The sequence below is a fragment of the Leptonychotes weddellii genome, chromosome 16 (assembly GCF_054177405.1).
Source record: "Leptonychotes weddellii isolate Sample4059 chromosome 16, ASM5417740v2, whole genome shotgun sequence".
Lineage (NCBI taxonomy): Eukaryota > Metazoa > Chordata > Mammalia > Carnivora > Phocidae > Leptonychotes > Leptonychotes weddellii.
In genome coordinates, this window is record NC_138384.1 from 43582240 (window position 1) to 43605520 (window position 23281).

The following is a 23281-nucleotide window of genomic DNA, read 5'->3' on the forward strand; positions in this document are numbered from 1 at the left end:
GCATATAAAATTCCTTTCCAAAGATAGAAAATTGAATATTATTAAAAACCTTCCCTTAAAGAAAACTGAAAGCCCAGATGGACATTTACATCAAATATTTAGGGAGGAAATCATTCCAATTTTATACAAAATCTTGCAGAAAGTAGAGAATGAGGGAACATTTTCCCAATTGTTTAATGGGGTCAGCAAACCCATGATATTAAAACCTGTCAAACACATTACAAGAAAATAAAATTACATAATATATCACTCATGACTACAGGTATTAAAAAAAAATTTTTTTTAGGAAAATATTGGCAAATCAAAGCCACCAATATATAAAAAGGATCACACACCATGACCAAATGGCATTTATCCAGGAATATAAGACTGATTTAATATTCTTTAAAAAACTAAATAACTTTAATTCGTGGTAGCAATAGAATTGTGGTTGCCAGCCTCCAAGATATCCCCCGATAATCCCTGTCTCCTGGCATTTACAGCCTTATGTAGTCCTTTCCCACATTATGCTAGAGTTGCATAGTCTTCAGTCTTAGTCATTTTCACTCTTAGATCACTCTCTTTGGGGGAAGCCAGCTGCCAGATCATGAGTAGCCCTAAGGAGAGGTCCATGGGCAGAGCAACAAAGCTCTTGGCCCAACAGCAAGTGAAAAACTGAGACCTACCAATGACCAGGTCAATGAGTCAGCCAGGAAGCAGACTTCTCAGCACCTGGCGAGCTTTCTGTTTGAGAGGCTGCGCCAGAGCCACTCAACAAGGCCACTCCTAAATTCCTGATTCTCAGGAACTGTGTGAGATAATAAATGTTTATTATCATATGAAAAAGTACTCAACATTACAATTCATCAGAAAAAAGCAACTGAGTTGCCATTTTACACCAACTGGAATGGCTAAAATTAAACTGAAAACAATGATTATTGGCAAGGATGTGGAGCAACTAGACCCACACTGGAAAACTCTTTGGCGGTTTTGTTTTTGTTTTTTTTAAGATTTTATTTATTTGACAGAGAGCACAAGCAGAGGGAGAGAGAGGAAGAGGCAGGCTCCCTGCTGAGCAAAGAGCCCGATGTGGGACTCGATCCCAGGACCCTGGGATCATGACCTGGGCCGAAGGCAGCCGCTTAACTGACTGAGCCACCCAGGCGTCCCATCTTTGGCGGTTTCTTAAAAAATTAAGACTACCTTTATCTTTGGGGTGCTTGGGTGCTCAGTCAGTTGAGCGTCTGACTCTTGGTTTTGGCTCAGGTCATGATGTGAGTCGTCGGATCAACCCCCGCATCTGGTTTGGCACTCGGCATAGAGTCTGTCTGTCCCTCTCTCTCTTCCTCTCCTTGCTCTCTCCCTCTCTCTCTCAAATAAGTAAATAAAAATCTTTAAATAAAATTAAAAAAAAAAGAATACCTTTCTCTTTATCATATAACTCCGACATCTCACTCCTAGGTATTCACCCAAAATAAATGAAAACATACTCCTACATAGACCTGTACAAGAATGTTTACAGTAGCCTTACTGGTAATAACAACAACAACAAAAAGGACACCCAAATGTCCAAATGTCCATCATTGAGAGTAGATAAACCAAGTATAGCATGTTCATATGTTGGAATAAAAGAATACCTACTAAGAGCAGTAAAAGAAACAAACTATTAATACATGCAGCAGAAATATCTCTAAAGCATCATGTGAACAAAGGCTAGACATTAAGTTAATATTGCATGATTCCATTTATATGAAGCTTAACAACAGGTAAAACTGATCTGTAGTGAGAGAGGTCACACAGGTGACAGAACAGGAAAGGAAGGAACCCCCAGGCGTGATGGAAATGTTTTAGATCGTGGAAGTTGGTTACATGGGTCTAGGCATTTATCAGTACTCATTAAACTAGACATTTTATTTTCCTCAGAGAGAGAGAAAGCACACGCACGAGTGGCGGAGAGGGGTGAGGGCAGAGGGAGAGAACCCTAAGCAGACTCCACGCTGAGCATAGAGCCCAATGCAGGGCTCAATCCCGCGACCCCAAGATCATGACCTGAGCCAAAATCAAGAGCTGGATGCTCAACAGACTGAGCCACACAGGCACCCTTAAACTACACCTTTTAGATTGGTACATTGCATTGTATAGATATTGTACAATAAATAATATGCAAAAAATAAAATAATAATTAAAAGTAAGAGGAATCTGGGAGCTGATTTCTCATTCTGTGTTGCCTCAGGGAACTTGCTCCTCGCTCTGAGATACTTCCCCACTCATAAAACCAGGACAATCATATAAACTCCCTAAAAAAGTAGTTAATATCATTTGTTGAGATCATAGAAAGCATAATGAATGAAAACTGTTATCATCAGTTAAGAAATTATGATAAAGAGTAAAGAGCTTCGGGCGCCTGGGTGGCTCAGTTGGATAAGCGACTGCCTTCGGCTCAGGTCATGATCCGGGATCGAGTCCCGCATCGGGCTCCCTGCTCGGCAGGGAGTCCGCTTCTCCCTCTGACCCTCCTCCCTCTCATGCTGTCTCTCATTCTCTCTCTCGCAAATAAATAAAATCTTAAAAAAAAAAAAGAGTAAATAGCTTCAAGCCAGTCCCTCCCCAGGATGCCCTTTCCTGGAGGCATTCCAGCCCACCGCAAGCCCACCCCAACACTGCTCCGGGTGTTAGGAGATGTGTGGTGCCTCAAAGCAAGCAGGAGCTTCCTCCCCCGGACAGGCACCCATCCTCTATCATTGCCTCTGGAGGGGACCAGAGGGGGCACAATCGGTTCTGTCCACTAAGCATCTGGGGGAATCCCATGTCCCCCACACTGGGTCCAAAGGATTCGGTAGTGGCAAACCCTGCCCTTCAGACTGGCCGATCAGGCTGCATTCCTCAGGCTACAGTGACTGGCTCAAAGATGGGGATGTGACCTAAACTGGACCACCAAGATTCAGCATGGGAATTTGGGTAGGACTGTGGGGAAGAAGGACCTCTCGGGGCCCTGGAGTCACCAGGTGGGTAATCAATATCCTCAAATGTGAGCTCCATGAGAGCAGGGGATTTTTGTCTGTTTTGGTGACTGCTGAGTTAATCAAACCTCCTAGAATAGTTCCTGGCATACAGCGGGCACTAAGCAAGGATTTGTTGAGTGAGTGGATTATACAAACATGTCCTTGTCCCAGAGAATAATCCCACCTCTGGTCCCCACCAATAACTGGAGAGACCACCTCGACTTAGTATAGGCGGCATCTGGGAATTTCGGAGGCACAAGGGAAGCAGCTCATAAAGAGGCTAGGGGTGCTCTGGAGCGGCGGTCCTGGATTCAAGTCCTGGCTCTGCTACTAACTTGCTGTGACCTTGGGTGAATTTCTCAACCTCTTGGCATCTCCAGTTCATCTTTCTCAAAATGGAGATCATTCTTCCTGGCTTGTAGGGAAGTTGGCACATTCAGGGCTTTGCATGAACTGACAGCTCTGCTCAGTTTTTTCATCCATTAAAGTACTGTTAATGCTTAAGCCTTAGTGCTCATGATCATTAAGGCTACTTTATATTCTTCTTTTTTTTTTTTTTTTAAAGATTTCTTTTTCGTTTTTAAGTAATCTCTACAGTCCATGTAGGGCTTGAACTTACAACCCTGAGATCAAGAGTTGCATGCTCTACTGAGCCAGCCAGGCGCCCCTACGGTATACTGTTCTCTACTGTCTTATTAACAATATCCTCCCCTGCCATTAGAGTCTGGAGGCGATATTCACCCCCCTGACCTCCTATACAGCAAGTGGTGGTATGCAACTCGATTCTGGCCAATAAACAGTGAAGGAAGTCTCCTGGGGGCTTCTGGGAAAAGACTCTTCTACTTGAAGAGCACACTCTCATTTCCCAGCCCCCTCCCCCATCTCTCATACACACATACACACACTCCCTCCTTATACACTGCTGTATAAAGGCATGATGTCTGGAGCTCCAGCAGCCCTCTGAAGCCTTGAGAGAGTTACTGCCTAAACACAAAGATGGTAGAGACAGAAAGAGTCTCAGGTCCCTAATGACACCACCAAGCCACCAAACCAACCACAGAGCCACCTTCCTCCACCAACAATAAATATCCTTTTTAAATTAAATTAAATTTATTTATTTGAGAGAGAGAGCACACGAGCAGAGGGAGAGGGAGAGAGAGAATCCCAAGCAGACTCCCTGCTGAGCTGGGAGCCCGACGTGGGGCTTGATCCCAGGACCCTGGGATCATGACCTGAGCCGAAGTCAGACGCTTAACCGACTGAGCCACCCAGGAGCCCCAACAATAAACATCCTTTTGGGGGCGCCTGGGTGGCTCAGTTGGTTAAGCGACTGCCTTCGGCTCAGGTCATGATCCTGGAGTCCCGGGATCGAGTCCCGCATCGGGCTCCCTGCTCGGCAGGGAGCCTGCTTCTCCCTCTGACCCTCCCCCCTCTCATGTGCTCTCTCTCTCTCATTCTCTCTGTCTCAAATAAATAAATAAAATCTTTAAAAAAATAATAAATAAATAAATAAAAAATAAACATCCTTTTGATTTAGGTTAATTAAGAGTTACCAGTTGGGTTTTCAATCAAGCACAGATGAGCACAAACTGATTCGTATCTTGTTCTTTCTTTCATAATAAGCACCTATGACTTTTGTAAATTTAGTAAGTTGCTTCAGAAAACCTCAAAGGAAAAAAAAAAAACCCTAAAACCCCAAAGTAACATAAAGTTTGATTCAATTTAAAAAGACAGATAAAATGGCCGCATACTAGGCCCTCAGCAGAGGGCAGCTGCTGCGGCCATATGCTCATCAAAGGCAGGACCTGGGTGGGTCTGACAGCAGAGGGACAGCTTAGTACACAGGGGGACTGAGCGAGCTCCTGAGGAAATCACCAGCTACGGGGGCTTAGGGGTGTGAGCTGGGGCCAACTGGAGCTGGAAAGCAGGAAAAGAGGAGGAGCCAAGAAGCTAGAAGAAGGTGGATGGGACTCCAGTGAGGGGCAGAGGCGCATCCTGGGGGGCTGAGCCTTCAGGGTAGGCCTCTCAGGAAATGACTAGAGTCTCAAGGAGGGGTGAGCACAGAGGAGTAGACAAGGTGTTTCTCTGGGGCACAGGAAGAAAATGCCAGAGCTTCTGGTTATGCTTATGTCTTGAAGGAGGAGGGAAGGGAGAAGGAGGAAAAGGAAGAGTAACAAGATGAGGGAAGGGGAGGAGGAAGAGGAGAAGAAATCAAACTTTTCTAGTGCCTCTCGGCAACCCCAGATGCTGAAAGGGCGGCACAGGCGCCCTCTCCTGGCCACTCGGCGTAGTGCAGCCCAGGCTGATGGCCTCCCGGGGATATTCCCAGACTGCGATTCAACCAGCCCGCACAAAACGGCTTCCTAAAAAAGGCTCCTGCTCAGAAACCACGGACTGAAGATTGAACAATGTGAGCTCAAGCACATGCCAACAAATGGCTCTGCCTACGAAGGGTGGGTCTGGAAAATGAGCAGCGGGGTTAAATGGAGCTGATGACACACTTCTCTCGTTTGGCTCTCTGGGCTTCCCTTAGGTCTTTGCCAGCTCTGACGGCCCAGCACAAAGAATGTCAAAGCTAGACTCTCACGGAGGGCTACACCAAGAGTTTCCAAAAGTATTTGATGATGTCTGCATAAGAAAATATTTTTAGCGAGAGCAAAAATATTTGGGCGGCCGTGAATATGTAAACTAGTAATTTTATTTTTAAAATATTAATTCCACACCTTCCAATTTTTTAGAGATTTTATTTATTTATTTGTCAGAGAGAGAGAAAGAGCACAAGCAGGGGGAGCGGCAGAGGCAGAGGGAGAAGCAGGCTTCCCGCTGAGCAGGGAGCCCAACGCGGGACTCGATCCCCGGACCCTGAGATCATGACCTGAGCGGAAGGCAGATGCTTAACCGACTGAGCCACCCAGGCGCCAGACACACCTTCCAATTTCTTAACATTTTAAACACATACAATATAGTCACGGTATTGTATGTCAGCTCTATACATGACTGCTAACAAGACACACACACACACACACACACGGAGAATGTGCAACATGTTTCCTTGCAACATGTTTCCTTAACAGGAAAGCATAATAAAAGCAGGGTTTGGAGGTCACCAGCAGCAGCCTGGCTGTCAGGCAACATAACTCATGTGGTGCTCTGGAGATTATAAATAGACTCCAGGGAAGTGATTTTTCAAACGCTCATGCACAGGAGGATCCTCTCTGGACAATGTTAAAAATAATATCCAGCTCTTCCTTCCAGATGGACCCAATCAGGACCTGCAAGTGGCGCTCCTGGGCAGCTAAGGGGAGCACCCCACAAAACTTTTTTTCCCCCTTTAGATGTCTTTCAGCGCACCAATCCTCTCTGCAGCTATGTTTCATCTGGTATTTGTTTAGTCCTTATACTAAGCTCTGAACGTCAACTGTGTCATTTCTCAAAGTTCTAGTTGGTTCTTGTTCCAACTTCCTGGTAATTTGCACTAACGTTTTCATATCCCTCCTATTTTATCCTTTTCCCAAATAAACTAAGTATTTTATACCCACATCTGATCATTCTGATATCCACAATGTTTGCAGGTCTTGACCTCCCATGTTTTGTGTCTGATGACTCTCGCTCATGGTGCCTCTTTTTCTGTACAGTATGTAAATTTTTATCATGAGATGTGCCCAACTCCACCTGAAGGAACTCTCCAAGGCTCAGTTAGAGGGGGCACTCCTCCAGAGGGTTTGTCCTTGTCAAGTGCACACAGACCTGGGTTCATTCTCAGCTTGCTGTTTCCAGGGTCTTTCAGAGTATAATCAGTTCCCCAGACCCACATGACGGACAGGCAGTGGCTGTAAGTTCTCAGAGGAGACATTTTCAACCTCTATCCAGCCCTAGGGCTGTGCCTTTGCAGGGTGGGTTTTTTCCCCTAGTTTACCCTGTCCCTGAGGGGTATCTTTCCTGGGATCTGGTTTTACACAAGATGGTCCCCTGCCCAGTGTTCCACAGGATAGCCCCTGTCCCCAAGGCCATGTGAATCTGCCCATATCCCTGGAGTATATAAGGCATCTTCAATATTTACTCCCCTCCTTAGTTCCTTGCTCCTTCCTGCTTTCTTCTTGCTCTGGGAGGAGTCAACTTCCTTCCTTCCTTGCAGGTACACCATTCATTGCAAAGGATGCTTTAAATAGTCTGTGAAGCATGAGGTAGTGGGAGGCCCTCTACTCAGCCATACTGCCCTCTCTCTGTCTGACTCAGATAGAACTCCAATCCTGGCTCCTAATCAGACAAACACAGTGACTGCCCCATGCTAGTGAGAAGTGTTCCTGGGCAAGCCCAGACCCTTCTGCCCACGTTAAGCCTGTGAGCGCTGACTGAGGCAGAGGGACCGATACCATTGACAGGCAGGGAGTGCTACCTGCTCCAGACAGCAAGCCAGGAGCGCACAACGAGAAGGATCACACTGGAAGGTTTCCCATTGAGATGATGATGATGACTATGACGACAGACGCAATGATCATGATGCCTGGCATTTCTATACATTCGACAAACAGTTACGTAGCACTTCAGGGCTGGGGCACCATTTAATGCTCTAGGGATATTAACCCATGGAATCGTCATAACAATACAATGTACAGACAATGAAACTGAGGCCCAAAGAAGCTAAATCACCTGGCCAGGGTCACAGAGAAAGTGGCAGGACTGGGATTCACACACAGGCGGCCCAGCTCCAGAGGAGGGGCACTTGGTGGCTCAGCCACACTGCTGTTTCCTGAACTGAGAACGTGCCAGGCCTACACGAAGGGTATTCGTGCATGCAACAGAGCCTCCCGTCAGACCTCTGAGGCAAAGAGTCTGAAACAGAGCTCAGGAGGCTGAACTCAAGGTGTCAGCAGGGGAGACCATGTTTCCTCACCTTTTTCAGCTTCTAGAGGCTGCCAGCATCTCTTGGCTCGTGGCCCCTCCTCCACCTTCAAGACCAGCAGGGCAGCATATTCAAATCGTTCCCTTTCCCAGCTCCCTCTTTCACTTACAAGGACCCTTATGATTACATCATCACCCGCCTGGATAATCCAGGATACTCTCCCTAGGCCCAAATCCTTGACTTAATCACATCCGTAAAGTCCCCTTTGTCGTGGAAGTTGACGCATTGAACAGGTTCCTGGGATTAAGACCCAGACATCTTTGAGGGGCAATTATCTGCCTAGCATGAGTAGTAAACTAGAAAAGGACCAGTATACTCTAAAGGAATAAGCAGTAACAAACTGGAATTTTCCCACTGCCCAGACATCCCATGGCTCCTCTGGAAGCATCTGCAAGGCACTGGGCAAAAGGGGTCCCAACCTGCCGGCATCACCAACCTTTTATTTTTTCTCCCCCAGAGCTCTTTGTATAAAAAGATCCTTGCGGGCAGACAGTCCCTTCTTTGCTGTCCTGCCCCCGGCTCCCTTGCGGTGGATCCAGTTCACTTCTATCTCCTTTGTTCTGCTGGGGGATTCTTTCACTGCCAGTGCCGCTGGCCCCACCTGATGGGGCTGCCCCATTTTGGTGGCCCTCACGGGGACCCTCTGCGACCAAGGACTCTCCCTCAGTTCCCCTCGGTGGACTGACTCTAGCGCTCCTTGGGGAGGTGACTCCTCGGTGAGGATCCGAAGCCCCAGGGGGATCCAGCCAGACCGCCCTTGCCCAAAAGGGTGTGGGATTTCCCCTCCTACCCTTTGGAGGGATCCTTCCCTCCCTCTCCTTTCTCTTTTTGGCCCTTCAACAGCCTAACCCTCACACCCCTCAGACAACTGAAGGTCTCTGGCCAGGGGCGGCTCCCCAGTGTGGTCTGAAGGTCTGAGGCCAAACAGGTCGGACTGTCCGAGCCTGTTGGGGGCGAAGGACCTCTTTCCTCTCCTCTCCCACTCTGTTCCCCTCGGTCTCCACTCACAATGTGGGCCATAGCTGGAAGGGGCAGCGCATCTGGGGCGAATCTGCACATGCTATGGACTCGGATGGGACCCTACCCTGATGCCAGCTGACTCTCAGCCACCTTGCCCTTCCCCCGCTCCACCTTTTCCCTTTGTTCCCATGGGTCCAGCCACCATCTTGATCTACAGACAAAACACATTCCTATGCGTCTGAGTGAATCCACCAATTCCATACACCAGTAGTGGTTCAACAAGAATTCCAGCCCATATCATCAGAGGGTCCCCTCCCCCTAAATCCCATGGCCCGGGCCACCAAGGAATTTCACTCAAATCGCCTATCAGCATGTTAATCTAATACCATGCTCTGGTCTGTCACTGCACAGAATCCCTGCTGGACCCACAAGTCTAGGGAGGGGCAACACCCCTGCCCCCACCCCCCCACCCCCCTCAGCATGAAGCCACTACTGAAGATGAGATCTCTGCCCTAAGGCCAAAGATTTGTCACTGTCCATCTGTCAGTGGGGAATGTAGAGGCCGCTTTTAGACAACAGGCTTGAGCACTGGAAACCCAAGTAAGGCGAAAGGGCCCATGGTGACCCCCTGGCTGAAAGCAAACAGGCCCATTAGGGGACCCACCTCAAAATATCCATAAGCCCCAGCTGACCAATGGGCTACTTACAACCAGGCACAGGTACCAAAAAAACTAAAATTCCATGTGTTCCCCTACCTCCTCACTACCCCCCCTTAACTATAGCCCCCCACCACTGCCTCCTGGCAGACAGTCTCTCCTTTGCTGTCCTGATTTGATTCACACTGAGCATCTTTGACATCCCTTGCAGTGTATCCAATAAACTTCTATTGAAAGAAAGAAAGAAAAAGAAAAAAAGAGAAAGAAAGAAAGAAAAGAGAAGAGAAGAGAAGAGATCCTTGCCTCCCCAACATAGTACATCACTGATGATTTATGCTTCTTGCATTTACTGTTCACACCTACCACTCCAGCCTCTACTGTGAGGAGGAAGACAGCCAGGCCTACCCTGCTGAGTCAAAAGAACCTCAGCCAGAGGCACAGATGTTGGATAAGCTGATCAGCACTGGAGGCCTGATCCAGGAGAACACACAGCTGCTACAGGCTCTGGAAAATTCCAATCACACAGGCTGGGGAGCCACAGCAAAGGGCAAATAGCAGCGTGAGGATGGTAACAACGTAATTTTAAAAGTATAAATATAATAAATCAGTGCGGTCCAATATTAATAGCATCGCCAACTAAACCTATCCCAAAGGGAGCTCCTGGTCCTTTCTGTCCAACCCGCCCCTCTTGCAGTCGGCCATGTCACGCCCCATCTAGGGGAAATCCTGCCAGTGCTGCCTTCTAAACAAATCTACTGGGTATTCATTACTAAAGGGAAAAGGAAAGGTTCTGTTAGTGGTCACCACCTTAACCAAGGGATCCAAGTTACCATCACAAATGACGGAACAAACAGCCATCAGGAGCCCCCTGAGGTGATGACCTTAGGACACATCATCATGTGTGTGGTGTTCTTGCCAAAGATGCTCAGTGTGAATCAAATCAGAGGAAGCAATCAGAAAACTACAGATTGTGAGACACTATGGGATAACTGGCTTGGATTCTTCCAAATGTCAACGCCATTAAAAAAAAACAAGAACATCAGTAGAGAGCAGGATCAGCAAACTTCTTCTGTAAAAGGCCACAGAGTCAATATTTTAGATTTGTGGGCCATGAAACCCATCTCTGCAGCCACAGACAATATGCAAACCAATGGGCGTGGCTGTGTGCCAATAAAACTTTATTTACAAAGACAGGCAGTGGGCGGGATTGCTGAGCCAACTGTAGATTAAAGGATATTAAAGAGGCATGATAATCAAATGCAGTGCATGATCCTTGAACAGATCACAGGTTAAAAATAATAATAAATAGCTAAGGGGCGCCTGGGTGGCTCAGTTGGTTAAGTGACTGCCTTCGGCTCAGGTCATGATCCTGGAGTCCCGGGATCGAGTCCCGCATCGGGCTGCCTGCTCAACGAGGAGCCTGCTTCTCCCTCTAACCCTCCCCCCTCTCATGTACTCTCGCTCTCTCAAATAAATAAATCTTTTAAAATAATAATAATAATAAATAGCTAAAAAGGACATTTTGGGAATAACTGGAGAAATCAGAATATGAGCTATATATTAAATATTAGTTATATATTAAATAATATTGGTATCAATATCATTATTATCAACGTTAAACTTTTCAAGTGTGATATTGGTGCTGTGTTATATACGAGAATGTCTTTGTTCTTAGGAAACACCAGCTAAAATATTTAGGAGTAAAGTGTTAACGTCCACAACTTAGTTTCAAATTGTTCAGAAAAAAAAAAGTGTGTGTATACATGTATAAACGCATCCATATCCGAGAGTGAAGACAAAGCAAATGTGCTGGAAGCTAATAACTGATGAACTAGGTGGTGAAGGGCATATAACTGACGACTGTACCATTCTTCCTTTTATTTTTAATAACTTAAACTTTTTTTGTTGTTTATTTTTTAGTAATCTCTACTCCCAACATGGGGCTTGAACTCATGATCCCGAGATCAAGCGTCACATGCCCTCTGACTGAGCCAGCCAGGCACCCCTATACCATTTTTTCTTCCAACTGTTCTGAGGGTCTGACATTTTTTTTTAAAAGGAGGGAAAATGTCTCCAGAAACTGACCCCTCCTCCCCACTCACCTGCCACCTGGAGTACTGGGGTCACCTCCTCCCTGCATTCAACCTCACCCTATGATTGCCAAAGGGATCCTATTAACATATGCCTCAGACCCTGTCCCTCTGCTGATACCCTCCAGTGAGTCCCATCTACTCAGGAGTAATGCCAAAGCACTGCAGTGGCCCACAGGCCCTGCACAATCTGCCTCTCTCTCCACCGGTTTCTCCTCTCCTCAGTCTCCACTCAGTCCCTTTGCTCAGCCACATTGGCCTCCTCGCCGTTCGTCAAACCTACCAGGCAAACTCTCACCTCAGGGCCTTTGCATGTGTGAAAATGCTTTTTCTTAGATACCTGCACTGCTGGCTCCTTCCTATCCTCCTCATATTCTCACTGAGGTCTCCCTGACACCCTATCTAAACTTCCAACCTTCCCCCAGACAGTCCTCTTTTTGCAACCCTAATGTTTTCTCCAGAGCAAGTACTGCTAGCTAATATAATTCATATTTTAACTATTTATTTTGTTTATCGGCTGGCTACCCCCCACCCCGTCCCTGCCCCAAGAATGTAAAATTCCCAAGGACAAGATCGTTTGCCTTTTCTTCTTTTCTGTATCCACATCATCTACACAACAGCCATATCTCGGTGCCACCCCCTGACTTAACATTTTATATCCATTTACTCCTCACAACAACGTAAGTATTATTTACAGCATAAATGCACATAGAGCCTATACACAAAGTGGGAATAATAACAGTGCCTACCTCATAATTTGTGAGGATTTAATGCTGGAAGGCCTGTGAAGTGCTTAGCATACGGCCTGGCACAAAGCCGAGTGCCCATTAAATGTTGCTATTATATAAAACCCATTGAAAAAAAAAAAATAAAAAATAAAACCCATTGTACAGGAGAGAAAACCGAAGCTCCGAGGGGGTAAGTAACTCAGCCAGGGAGTCGTGGGGCCCAGATTAGAATCCATGGCAGTCTGACCCAAGAGGCCACTTTCTACACCAGGGCACTAAAACCCATCGCAGGGTTTAGAGGAAAGGCAGTGGCAGGAAACAGAAACTAACTCTGGGAATCCAGAGTGCAGGACTCAAGCGCTGATTCTTGGCATAAACTCCACGTGTGACCTGAGCAATTCACTTCTGGTCTCGAGGCCTGTTTTCTCTTCTATAAAGTGGGGAAGTCATTTCCCCTCCCTGACGTGGGGACAAAAACTGAGTGAGGGTCAAAGAGCGGATAGGAGGGCAGTCTGGTTACTGTGAAATCCGACGTTTCGCCATTCTAAGATCTGCAACTCTGGCAGAGGCCCCACAAAACACCAAAGGACCAAGAATTCCGCAAACTTTAAGCACCCAAACTTTTTTTTTTTCTTTTTTTTTTATTCTTATGTTAATCCCCATACATTACATCATTAGTTCCAGATGAAGTGTTCCATGATTCATTGTTCGTGCACAACACCCAGTGCTCCATGCAGAACGTGCCCTCCTCAATACCCACCACCAGGCCAACCCGTCCTTCCACCCCCCTCCCCTCTAGAACCCTCAGTTTGTTTTTCAGAGTCCATCTTCTCTCATGGTTCGTCCACCCCTCCGATTTCCCCCTAAGCACCCAAACTTATAAGGAAAAAAGAAAAAAGGTACGCTCCCCTTAGCCATTTGGCCTTTGAGCATGCTCCCCGCTCTCCCTCGACATCATCCCTGCTGTCTGGGGAGATTCTCCTCACCCTTCAGGTCCCAGCCCAGAGGCCTCCGCTGCCAGGAAGCCCTCCCTGAAGGCCATGCCAGGTTAGGTACCTCACCTCCCAGGACCCGGGAGGCGGGGCGGGTGGCAACTGAAGCACGGGGTGGGGTTTTGGAAACCAAACTATCTAAGGATGGCCCGGCAAACCACCCGGGCAGTCTCTCCTCGGTCCCGCCCCTAACTCCTCGCAGTCCTGGGATGTTCCACCCATATTACTCCCGTCCCCCAAACTATTGGTTCGTCTGGACGTCAGGCTCCATGCGCTCTCTTCTCTATTGGCTGGTAATCCCAACTCGGGCGCTGGTGCCCTGCCCTGCCCCCTGCCCCACGCCTATTCGTACTATTGGGCTACCCGCATGCCCTTCTTCCAGAAACCCTCCCTATTGGCCGCAGGACTTTGCCGGTTCAGGCTGTGATTGGTTGTAAACAGAAGTCCATCCCCTGAGCAACCACCAGAGAGGGGTTGGAGAATGAAAAGGTTGGAGGGACGTGGGGTCAAACTCACGCTGAGCCGGCGGGAGACAGATATAGGTCTTGAAGAACTCGCTTCGGCGGGCGGCCTCCTTAATGCGGTTGGCAAGCGGCTTGCTGACCTGCCGGATGCCCAGGTATAGCAGCTTCGCCATAGGGAACGCGCCCACCACCATCTTGGCGGTCGCACTGGGCACGCGCAACCTTGCTGACTGGGCGGGGCGCCTGCGATCTCTCTCTCCTCCCCCGCCCGCTCGTCTCCGTGCGTGCGTACGTGCGTACGCTCGGGGGTGGAGCACTGCAGGGGCGCTCCCTGATGTCACCGCGTCGACGCTGACGCCTGACGTCCGATCGCTGAATATGCAAATAAAAGGCGGAAGTGAGGCGGGTCAGGGGGCGGTGCTGTTAAACGGCTGTTGGCCGGAGCGTGGTTGGATTCCCACGCCCACCTTGGCTGCTGTCACCGTGTTCCTTCGTGACGTCTTGTACTTAGGTGGCTTCCCCTCTTAAAGGAGGCTCTTAATTAGTCCTAATTAGGGCTAATGAGTCCCAAATACGCTTTCCCCGCTGGTTAGAGCTCTCACTGGGAGTAAGAAGAAACCGACCATGTAGTGATACAGACCTGGGTTGGGATCCCAACTCCGCCGTTTACTTGCTTGTGATGTTAGGCGAGTGACGTAACCTTTCTGGGCATCAGTATTCCCGTCTACAAAATGGGAATTATAATTAACACCTTGTTGGGCAGTTGTAAGGCTTGCATGAGAATCTTGAATGTAGAAACAGTGAGTGAACCGTGATAGGTGCTTAGAATGGTGCCAGTCACAATAAGCCCCCGAGAAATAGCCTTTATTGCTCTGCGGGTCTGAACGCTGTTATGGCTAACTCCAGCCTGAGGGTGCATTTCATCCCCAGAAATAGTGAATCCCAGCTGAGGCCCAGAGAGGGGGCCGGGGGCCGGCAGAAGGTTTCTCAGCCCGCAGAAGGTGATAGCCCGGCGTCTTGGCTGATAAAACCATACCCGTTTTCAAGCAGCCCCACTTCCTCCACTGGTGGGCGAGAGTCCCCAGGGAGCTGGCTCAAGAAGTAGTTTAAGGGGGCGCCTGGGTGGCTCAATCGTTAAGCGTCTGCCTTCAGCTCAAGTCATGATCCCAGGGTCCTGGGATCGAGCCCCGCATCAGGCTCCGTGCTCCACGGGGAAGCCTGCTTCTCCCTCTCCCATTCTGCTTGTGTTCCCGCTCTCACTGTGTCTCTCTCTGTCAAATAAATAAAATCTTATTTAAAAAAAAAAGAAGAAGTAGTTTAAGGACATGTCCCAGACTGTCCTCCTTTAGCCAGCAGGGAGCAAGATCATATAAACAAGGTCAGGAAGGGGTTGAGAAATTTCTGGATGGCGGACTCTTGATGGGTAATTGAGAACGTCTAGGAGAGGCAGAAGGAGCGATGTGTAGGAGGAAACTGGTTCAGAAGGCAGAGTGGGGGAGGAGGGGGTTTCCAGGGGACCCAGGGCTTTCCTCGGCATCCACTCTGACTCCTTCAGTGTCCTTTGTCAAATCCCTGACACGGATGGACCTCCGTTTCTCCATCAGTAATAATGATGGTACTGACATGCATGAACCCAGATATTCTAAATTCCTTAAAATACCAAGGCTCCATAAAAAGAACCCTTCCAGGGCGCCTAGATGGCTCTGTCAGTTAAGAGTCCGACTCTTGATTTCGTCTGGGGTCATGATCTCAGGGTCGTGAGATTGAGCCCCGCAGGTCAGGTTCTGCGCTCAGCCAGGAGTCTGTTTGGGAGTCTCCTTCTGTCCCTCCCTCTGCCCCCACTCTCTCTCTCTAATAAATAAATAAAATCTTAAAAAAAAAAACAAAAAAACAGGGGCGCCTGGGTGGCTCAGTCGTTAAGCGTCTGCCTTGGGCTCAGGTCATGATCCCAGGGTCCTGGGATCGAGCCCCACATCGGGCTCCCTGCTCTGCGGGAAGCCTGCTTCTCCCTCTCCCACTCCCCCTGCTTGTGTTCCCTCTCTCGCTGTGTCTCTCTCTGTCAAATAAATAAATAAAATCTTTAAAAAACAAAAAACCACAACCCTTCCCCAAGATCCCTTCTGGACTGAAGATGTGATAGAGCGTGGGGCCTATTCAAGGTCCATTATCTCCTTGGGACACCCCCCTTCCCATTTTACAGACTGGCCAGCTGAGGCCAGAGGAAGAAAAGGATTTATCCAAAGTTCCAGGAGTAATCAGAATGGAGCCGAGGCTGGGATTTCTCAAGTCCCAGCCAAGTCTTCTCCTGATTCCTGGGGTGTTAGTCGGGGGCCTAGGGGCCTACTCAGGGGCTGAGGTCCCCGTGATGGATTTAGGAAACTTCCAAACTGTACGTGACTTTTTTTCTGTTTATTTCACTGCTGTTTCCTCAGCTCCTAGAACAGTGCCTGGCACACAGTAGATGCTCAATAAATATTTATTGAATGAATGGGAATGAGCATTTGGTGGAGGAGTAGAGTGCAGGCTTTCCTCTGATTCTCTGAGGGGACTGTGTTCCAAAAGGTTCTGTCTGGCCTTACATCTCCATCCCAGTAGCTTTATGGCTTTGGGGTGGGAAAATTACTAAGCCCCATAGATCCCAGGCTTCCCTCTTTTCTCTCCGCACCCAATACCAAAGCCCCAACTTCCTGCATCTCAGTCACCGCCCCCCCACCCCCGCAAAACCATTTTCCTCATTAAGTTCATTTTCTTTCTCATTCCCCTCCTCCCTCCTCTTCCTTTCTCTGAGAAGGATTTCCAGGAACCTCTTCTGGGAACTTCTGGGACAAGAGGGTGTGGGGGGGGGGGGGAGGATCTTCACATCTCATCAGGAGCTTGGAGCCTGTTACACATCCATTGGGAGGAAGGGAGGGAGGTGACCTGTCAGAAAGGGCGAGGCCTGTCCAGAGCTGGGTGCCTACTCCGGCTCTCCAGCCTGATTATGGATGCCCATTCCTGGTGATCCCTGAGGGCCAGGAGAGAGGGAGCGTGACCCCATCAGCCAAGGCAGGCAGCCTCGGCCACCCTAGGGCATGGGAACAGAGGCAGAGATGGAGAGGGGAGAGGGAGCCCAGGATAACCCCAGCGCTGACTCACCAGCTGTGTGACCCTGGCCTAATCATTTGGCCTCTCCAGTGACTGCCATGGAATAGGGCCTGGGATCATTCCCAGAAGTCCTTCCGGTTCGGGCCCCTTGGTCAACCTTTTTCTCAGGATGGGCAAGAGGCTCGTGTTACATAATCCCAAAAAGCCCTGTGCTTTCTCCATCATTTTGAAGTATTCCTTAAAAATAAATCCCAAAGCTGACCACTGTTCCTTGCTTACCCCACCCCCACCCTCACCCCACCCCACCCCTACCCCGTTCAGCTGCCCACATCTCCCGCCTGGACTATTGCAGTCACCTGTCGCTGGCCTCGCTGGCCTCCAGGCTGCTGCCCTTCCCATATTGTTTCCACTCGGGGCCGCCGGGATCCTGTTAACGTTTAAGTCAGATCCCATCCCTCCTTTGCCAAGAGTCCTCTTGTGGCTCTCCTTTATTTCAGAGTAAAAGGAAAAGTCCTCCCCAGGACCTACAAAACCCTGATCCAAAGATCGGCCTGTCCCTTGCCAGTCCCTTGCCAGTCCCATCAATCATCAACCATTCCTCTCACCCTCCCAGCCTCCCACCTGCTCCAGCTGCACCACTCCACTTGCTCTCCCTCAAAACTCAGGTACTCTCTCGCTCCAGAGGCTTTGCACTTACTGTTCCCCCTGCCCAAAGTCCTCTTCTGCCTGACAGCCACAGGGCTGACCACTCCCCCCCCCCGCACCTGCTCTTTGTTCCAATGTCACCTTCCAGTGAGCCCTCCCCTGACCTCCTTCTCTAGATCCGAGTCTGTGTCATTCTCTGTCCCCTCAATCGGCTTTCTTTTTCCCCAGGACACTTATCAATTCCAAACATTATATTTATTTTTATTTACTTGTTTACCATGAGCTCCATGAGGGTGGGGGCCTGGGCTGTCTTGGTCACCCTTGCGTCCCTAGCCCCAGCCAACACAGGGCTGGGCCGAGAGTGGATATAAATAAATCTCTATTGAATGAATGAATGAATGAATGAATGAATAAATACCCTTCTCTTGTCCTGAGCCCCTTCCCAAGCCTGCCCTGCTCAGCTCTCCTCCAGCTGGTCTGCCCCGATTGCCCTTCACTTGGGTTCTGAGTCTGCCTCCCCCTCAGTCCTGACTTGGAGAATGCTGTTTATCTAGAAACTCACACTCGCTCTTCTTGCCCTCACTCCCTCAGATGACCAGGGGCTTCCCAAGGGTGAAAATGACCACTCTGCCCCTCGGTGAATTTCTTCTCCCATCTTCCCCTTCAGTCCCCAAATTTTACCTCCTTGTTGGAAATAATCCTTTTTTTTTCTCTCTCTCCTTTTGTCGTTACCTTCTGGAGACCGAATATTTGACTTAATTTCCTTGTCCCCTCCTCCAGGGAGCCCTCCCTGACCCTCAGCCTGGGTCAGATGCCCTCTGGGCGCCCCTGTGTGAGCCCCATGCACTCTGGGTCATCCCTGTCTGGGGACAGGTCTGTCTCCCCCATCGGAGTGGGAGCATGTGAAGGAGGGCCATTCGTCACCGCTGTGTCGCTAGCACCAGCCAGCACAGTGCTAGGCACAGTTCAACCGAATTGTTAGGGGGTCATGGTAGAGGATGATGACTGACCCACCAGCCTCACTGTTTTCCTGTTTTTTTCTTCTACTCTTATGACTAGGAACACGGCCTCGTTTGCATACAGTTTGCTTACATCAGACCAGGAGGGAAGGGAGTGTGGGATAACATTCGAGGAGTGGGGGGGTTCTGCACGAGTGGAGGGTCACTGTGCGGGCGGCAGCGTCTTCAGCTGCACGTGGTCCGCTTGGGAGGGCGGAGCTGCCGCCCAGCCAGCTGCCATGGCCTTGGCCATGCTGTTCCTCTTGGAAGTGAGCGGGGTCTCCAGGGTGAGCGAGGCGTTGGCCATCTCCTGTGGTTTGTCACTGGCCAGGAAGTGGAGCAGATTGTGAAGGGCCTTGGCCACATCGCTGCGGGCCCCCTCGTTGACGAGGCAGTAGAGGATGGGGTCAGCCACACAGTTGAGGCTGGTGAAGGCCAGCGAGCTGTGGTAGGCCGAGAAGACGCGCTCCTCGAAGCCACAGTCCCATGGGCGGCCCAGGTAGACAGCACTGCGCGAGAGCAGGAGCACGTGGTAGGGCGCGAAGCAGACCAGCACGATGGCGATGAGGCTCAGGGCCAGCCGCTTGATCTTGGCCTTCTCCTGGCGCTCGGTGGACACGCTGCCCCGCACAGCCCGCAGGATGCCGCAGTAAGACAGCAGCATGAGGGCCCACGGGAAGAGGAAGCCCACGAAAACCCGGTAGAGGTTCATCCAGGCCACCCAGCCCTCCATGGGGAACTTCTCGAAGCAGAAGGTGTGGTTGTAGCGGTCGCGGAAGAGCTCGTCGTGGAACAGGGGTGCCGAGTTGGCCCCCAGCTCCGTGGCCCAGACCACGGAGCTCACGGCCACGGCCGTCTTGACCCGGCGCAGGCGGGCAAACCGCAGTGGGTGGGCCACGGCCAGGTAGCGGTCCACCGAGATGCAGCACAGGAAGGCGATGCTGATGTAGATGTTGGTGTAGAAGATGAACCCAAAGAGCTTGCAGGACCCGGGGCCGTGGATCCAGTTGTCGTGGTGCAGGAAGTAGTCAACCCACAGTGGCAGGGTGCAGATGTAAAGCAGGTCGGCGATGCTGAGGTTCATCAGGTACACCCCCAGCTCGTTGCGCTGCCGCACCTGGCGGTAGGCTGCCCACAAGGCCAGGCAGTTGGTGGGCAGCCCCACGCCGATGACGAAGATGTAGAGGGACGGCGGGAAGAGGTGGTCCACGCGCGAGTCCACATGGCAGCCGTCCCACGTGCGGTTGCCCATCCTCGGCGCTGGGCCTTCTGAGGCACTTCCCCTGGCCCACGGGGGCTGTAGGGCCACGGGGGGCGGGAGGCCATCGGGCCCCCTGAGCCCCCTCCTTGGAGGCTCAGGGGAACATGGTGGGGGGCAGTCCACAGGGAAGAGGTGAGGGTGACCCTGAATCGTGGGCTAGCCTGGGCGGGGAAGGGTAGAGCTTGAGAGGGAAAAGTCGGAGGAAGGATAGAATTATGACAGGAGGGAAGCTCAGGGCGGGGGATGGTGGGATTAAAAAAAAGGAGCTTTGTCAAGGGGGTGTTTATAGACCCAATCAGAACGTAAATGAGGGAGTTTTGGGGTAGCACAAGAATTGGCTGAGGGGGGTGTTTATGGAGGAGATGAAGGCATCAGCAGAAAGTACTGTTTGGCCACAGTGAAGTGATGGGGGTGTGGAAGATGCGTGAAATATATGCGATAGTGTTGAGACAGGACAGACTACAGTTAGGGAGGGTGGAAAACACCAGGCACGGTCAGTCGGGGCGCTGGCGCTTCCTAGGACCCCCACAAGAAAGAAGGAAACAAGGTGACTGATGAAGAGAACATTATGGAAGAAGAGGTACCCTCCGTCTGGGAAATGGGAAGGGTGTTTAAGAAACAGGAAGGAGGTGAGTAAGGGCTATTATGGAGAAGGATTACGGATGGAGTGAGGAATTTGAGGGGGGCAGGGGTAGGGCTCCGGCTTGGTCGTGGTGGGAACTGAGCAGTTGGGATGAGGTGGCCCGCCTCACAGTTCAAAGCTGACTTTACAGTGCCTGTGGGGAGAGAGGTCTGTGGTAATGGGAGTCACGGACACCCCTTTCTCCCCACACCCCTCACCATAACCCGTGGGCTGCAGAGGGTGGACACCTTGGCGATACCTAATTGAGCCTCGTTCTAAGCAACAGATCTGTGTAAATGCAGATTTGGGGGTCCGGATCTATTTTCCCTGATAGATGTTAAAGACCCCACTCAGGGGGCCCCTGGGTGGCTCAGTCGTTAAGCGTCTGCCTTTGGCTCAGGTCATGATCCCAGGGTCCTGGGATTGAACCCCACATCGGGCTCCCTGCTTGGCAGGAAGCCTGCTTCTCCCTCTCCCACTCCCCCTGCTTGTGTTCCTGCTCTCGCTGTCTCTCTCTGTCAAATAAATAAATACAGGGACGCCTGGCTGGCTCAGTCGTTAAGCGTCTGCCTTCGGCTCAGGTCATGATCCCAGGGTCCTGGGATGGAGGCCCTCATCGGGCTCCCTGCTCAGCAGGAAGCCTGCTTCTCCCTTTGCCTGCCACTCCCCCTACTTGTGCTCTCTCTCTCTCTGACAAATAAATAAAATCTTTAATAAATAAATAAATAAATAAATAAATAAATAAATAAATACAATCTTAAAAAAAAAAAGCATATAAAGACCCCACTCAGAATTTAGCTAGAAACCATCTAAAATGCACAAGTATTTTATCATGTTTCAGGAAATGCTAACCCTGTCATTTCCCAGACGGAGATGAAGCTCAGAAAGACTGCTCACTCCCATTAAGGATGCACAGCAAAGCCATGACATAACGGGGACTACTAACCCAGGACACCCCATTCTTGACAATGATAAAGACAGATAATAACAGCTAAGGTTTACTGATTTATTCCACATCGCAGACCCTGTTCTAAGCACTTTTATGGGTATTAATTCATTACATTTTCAAGAACCCTAAGAGGAAAGTACCATTATCCTATTTGACAAACTGAGTCACAGAGCGGTTTGGAGACCTGTCCAAGGTCCTGATGATGACAGAGGGACAATCTCGGCTCTCATCCTTTTTCTCCAGCCTATGCATGTTTCCACCCAAGAATAACTGAACAGAAAGGGGCCCTGGGCTGGGCACTGGGGGCTGGGAACCATACCTGCTTTGGGCTGGTGGGGAGAGGGGAGAAAGGAGGGGCTGCTGGGTGTGATCACATTCAGGCAGCAAGGGGAGCCCTGGCAACAGGGCTGGAGTCCCTCCCTCAGGAACACTTCCCACATTGCCTCTGCTCCACCCCAACTTTCCTGAGTGAGAACCTTGGGCATGTCACCCCCTTGGGAAGACCTGCAAACACAGGGCAAAGGACAGTCATGGACCAAACCTCCGACCATTGTCAGCCCCAGAGGGTAGGGGAGTGACATCCTGAATCAGAGGCACCTTCGGAAGCCACTCTATCCAGAGCTTTGTGTGGGGTTAGTTTTTTAAGCTGTGAACACTTTTATTATTGTTATTATTACTATCTATTTAAAATAAGATCTTAAACTGGAAAGCCATCTAAGACAGTGGAAAAAAGAAGCTGCTCTGTGCTCTCAATGAAATCAGGTGGGAGGAGGGGGGCCACCTCTGAAGAATCCCCCAGGACACACTTAGAAAACCACTGGTTGAGTCAACTGGATTTATCAGGCAACTGAGGCCCAGAGAGGGGAAGGGATGAGCCCAGCATCACACATCAGGTTCTTGGGAATCTCCCAGATGCCAAAGCATCTTTCCATGGGAAAGTCCTCTTGGCTCTACCTCCACAATAAACCCTGAATCCATGCATGCCTCTTGGAACCCCCTGCCAGTGTCTGCTCTGCACCACCATCGCCAATTGCTCGATTGCTCGGACAGTTGCAGTAGCTCCTCACTGCTTTTCCTGGCTGCCATTCTGGCTTCCTTCAACTCACTTCCCACAAGGCAGCCACCAAGGTCTTGTTAACATGAAAATCAGCTCTCATTATTTCTCTGCTTGAAATCCCGAAATCCCAGTGGACTTCGGGTAAAATCCAAACTCCTTGCCCCAGGTGACAAGGCACTGCTTGACTTCCTCCCCCCACCTCCCCTCCCCCACCCCAGCAGGCTCAAGACCCATGACCTTCTTTTCAGCCTCAAAACCTTTGCTCTTTCTCAGATCTTCTTAGGACTCAGCTCCCTCACCTCTTTCACTTCCCCGCAGAGTCCCGCCCACCCACCCCCAGGGCTGTCTCCTCACATCACCTTGTATCTTGTTCCCATCTATCTGTCTGTCTGTCTGAAATGGACATTCCAGGAAGGCAGTAACCTTGTGTTGACTGCTGTCTCCCAGCACCCAGGAGAGGCCCAGCATATAGTAGACACTCAATAAATGACTGTGGGTTGAAGGAACAGGCATTGGTCAGCCCATCCTGCAATGCAGGCTCTCTCTCCCCCTGAGGCAGCTACAAGTTCAAAGAAGTCCCTGCAGGGTCCCACGGAAAGAGGTTGGAAGGAAAAAAAAATGAAAAGGGCAGGATCTATCCGCTACATAATTGACTCTGAAAGGTCAGGGCTGAGTCCCTGCTTAGTAAGCCCTACCCCCTGTGGGGTCCTTAGCAACCCAGCGGCTGCCCCCACCCCAGGCTGCCCCCACCCCAGACTCACAGACAGAGGTTCCTGGATCCTGTGGACAAAGGGTGGAGACAGAGCTTGCTCCCCTGCTTGAACAGCGCAATCCAGCCCCTCCCTTCGAATATTCCCCACCCAGACCAAGTCACTCAAAAAAAAAAAAAAA

The 23281-nt window shown here is 50.1% G+C and overlaps 2 protein-coding genes across 7 annotated transcripts in view; both read right to left on the reverse strand.

The window, feature by feature from the left end:
* Positions 1-17592, reverse strand: part of OPA3 (outer mitochondrial membrane lipid metabolism regulator OPA3) — a 60957-nt gene extending 43365 nt beyond the window's left edge. Inside the window, exon 1 of one of the 2 annotated variants that reach the window (XM_081807122.1) lies at positions 13827-17592. In XM_081807122.1, coding sequence (XP_081663248.1) covers positions 13827-13968 — 142 coding nt within the window. In that variant the 5' untranslated portion in view covers positions 13969-17592. The remainder of the gene's footprint in view (positions 1-13826) is intronic. The other variant, XM_006738534.3, reaches the window with a different exon arrangement.
* A 151-nt stretch (positions 17593-17743) lies between these two features.
* Positions 17744-23281, reverse strand: part of GPR4 (G protein-coupled receptor 4) — a 12005-nt gene continuing 6467 nt past the window's right edge. For all 5 annotated transcript variants that reach the window (XM_081807119.1, XM_081807116.1, XM_081807118.1 and 2 more), the window contains one exon: positions 17744-20538. In XM_081807119.1, the coding sequence (XP_081663245.1) occupies positions 18665-19753 (1089 nt within the window). In that variant the 5' untranslated portion in view covers positions 19754-20538 and the 3' untranslated portion in view covers positions 17744-18664. The remainder of the gene's footprint in view (positions 20539-23281) is intronic.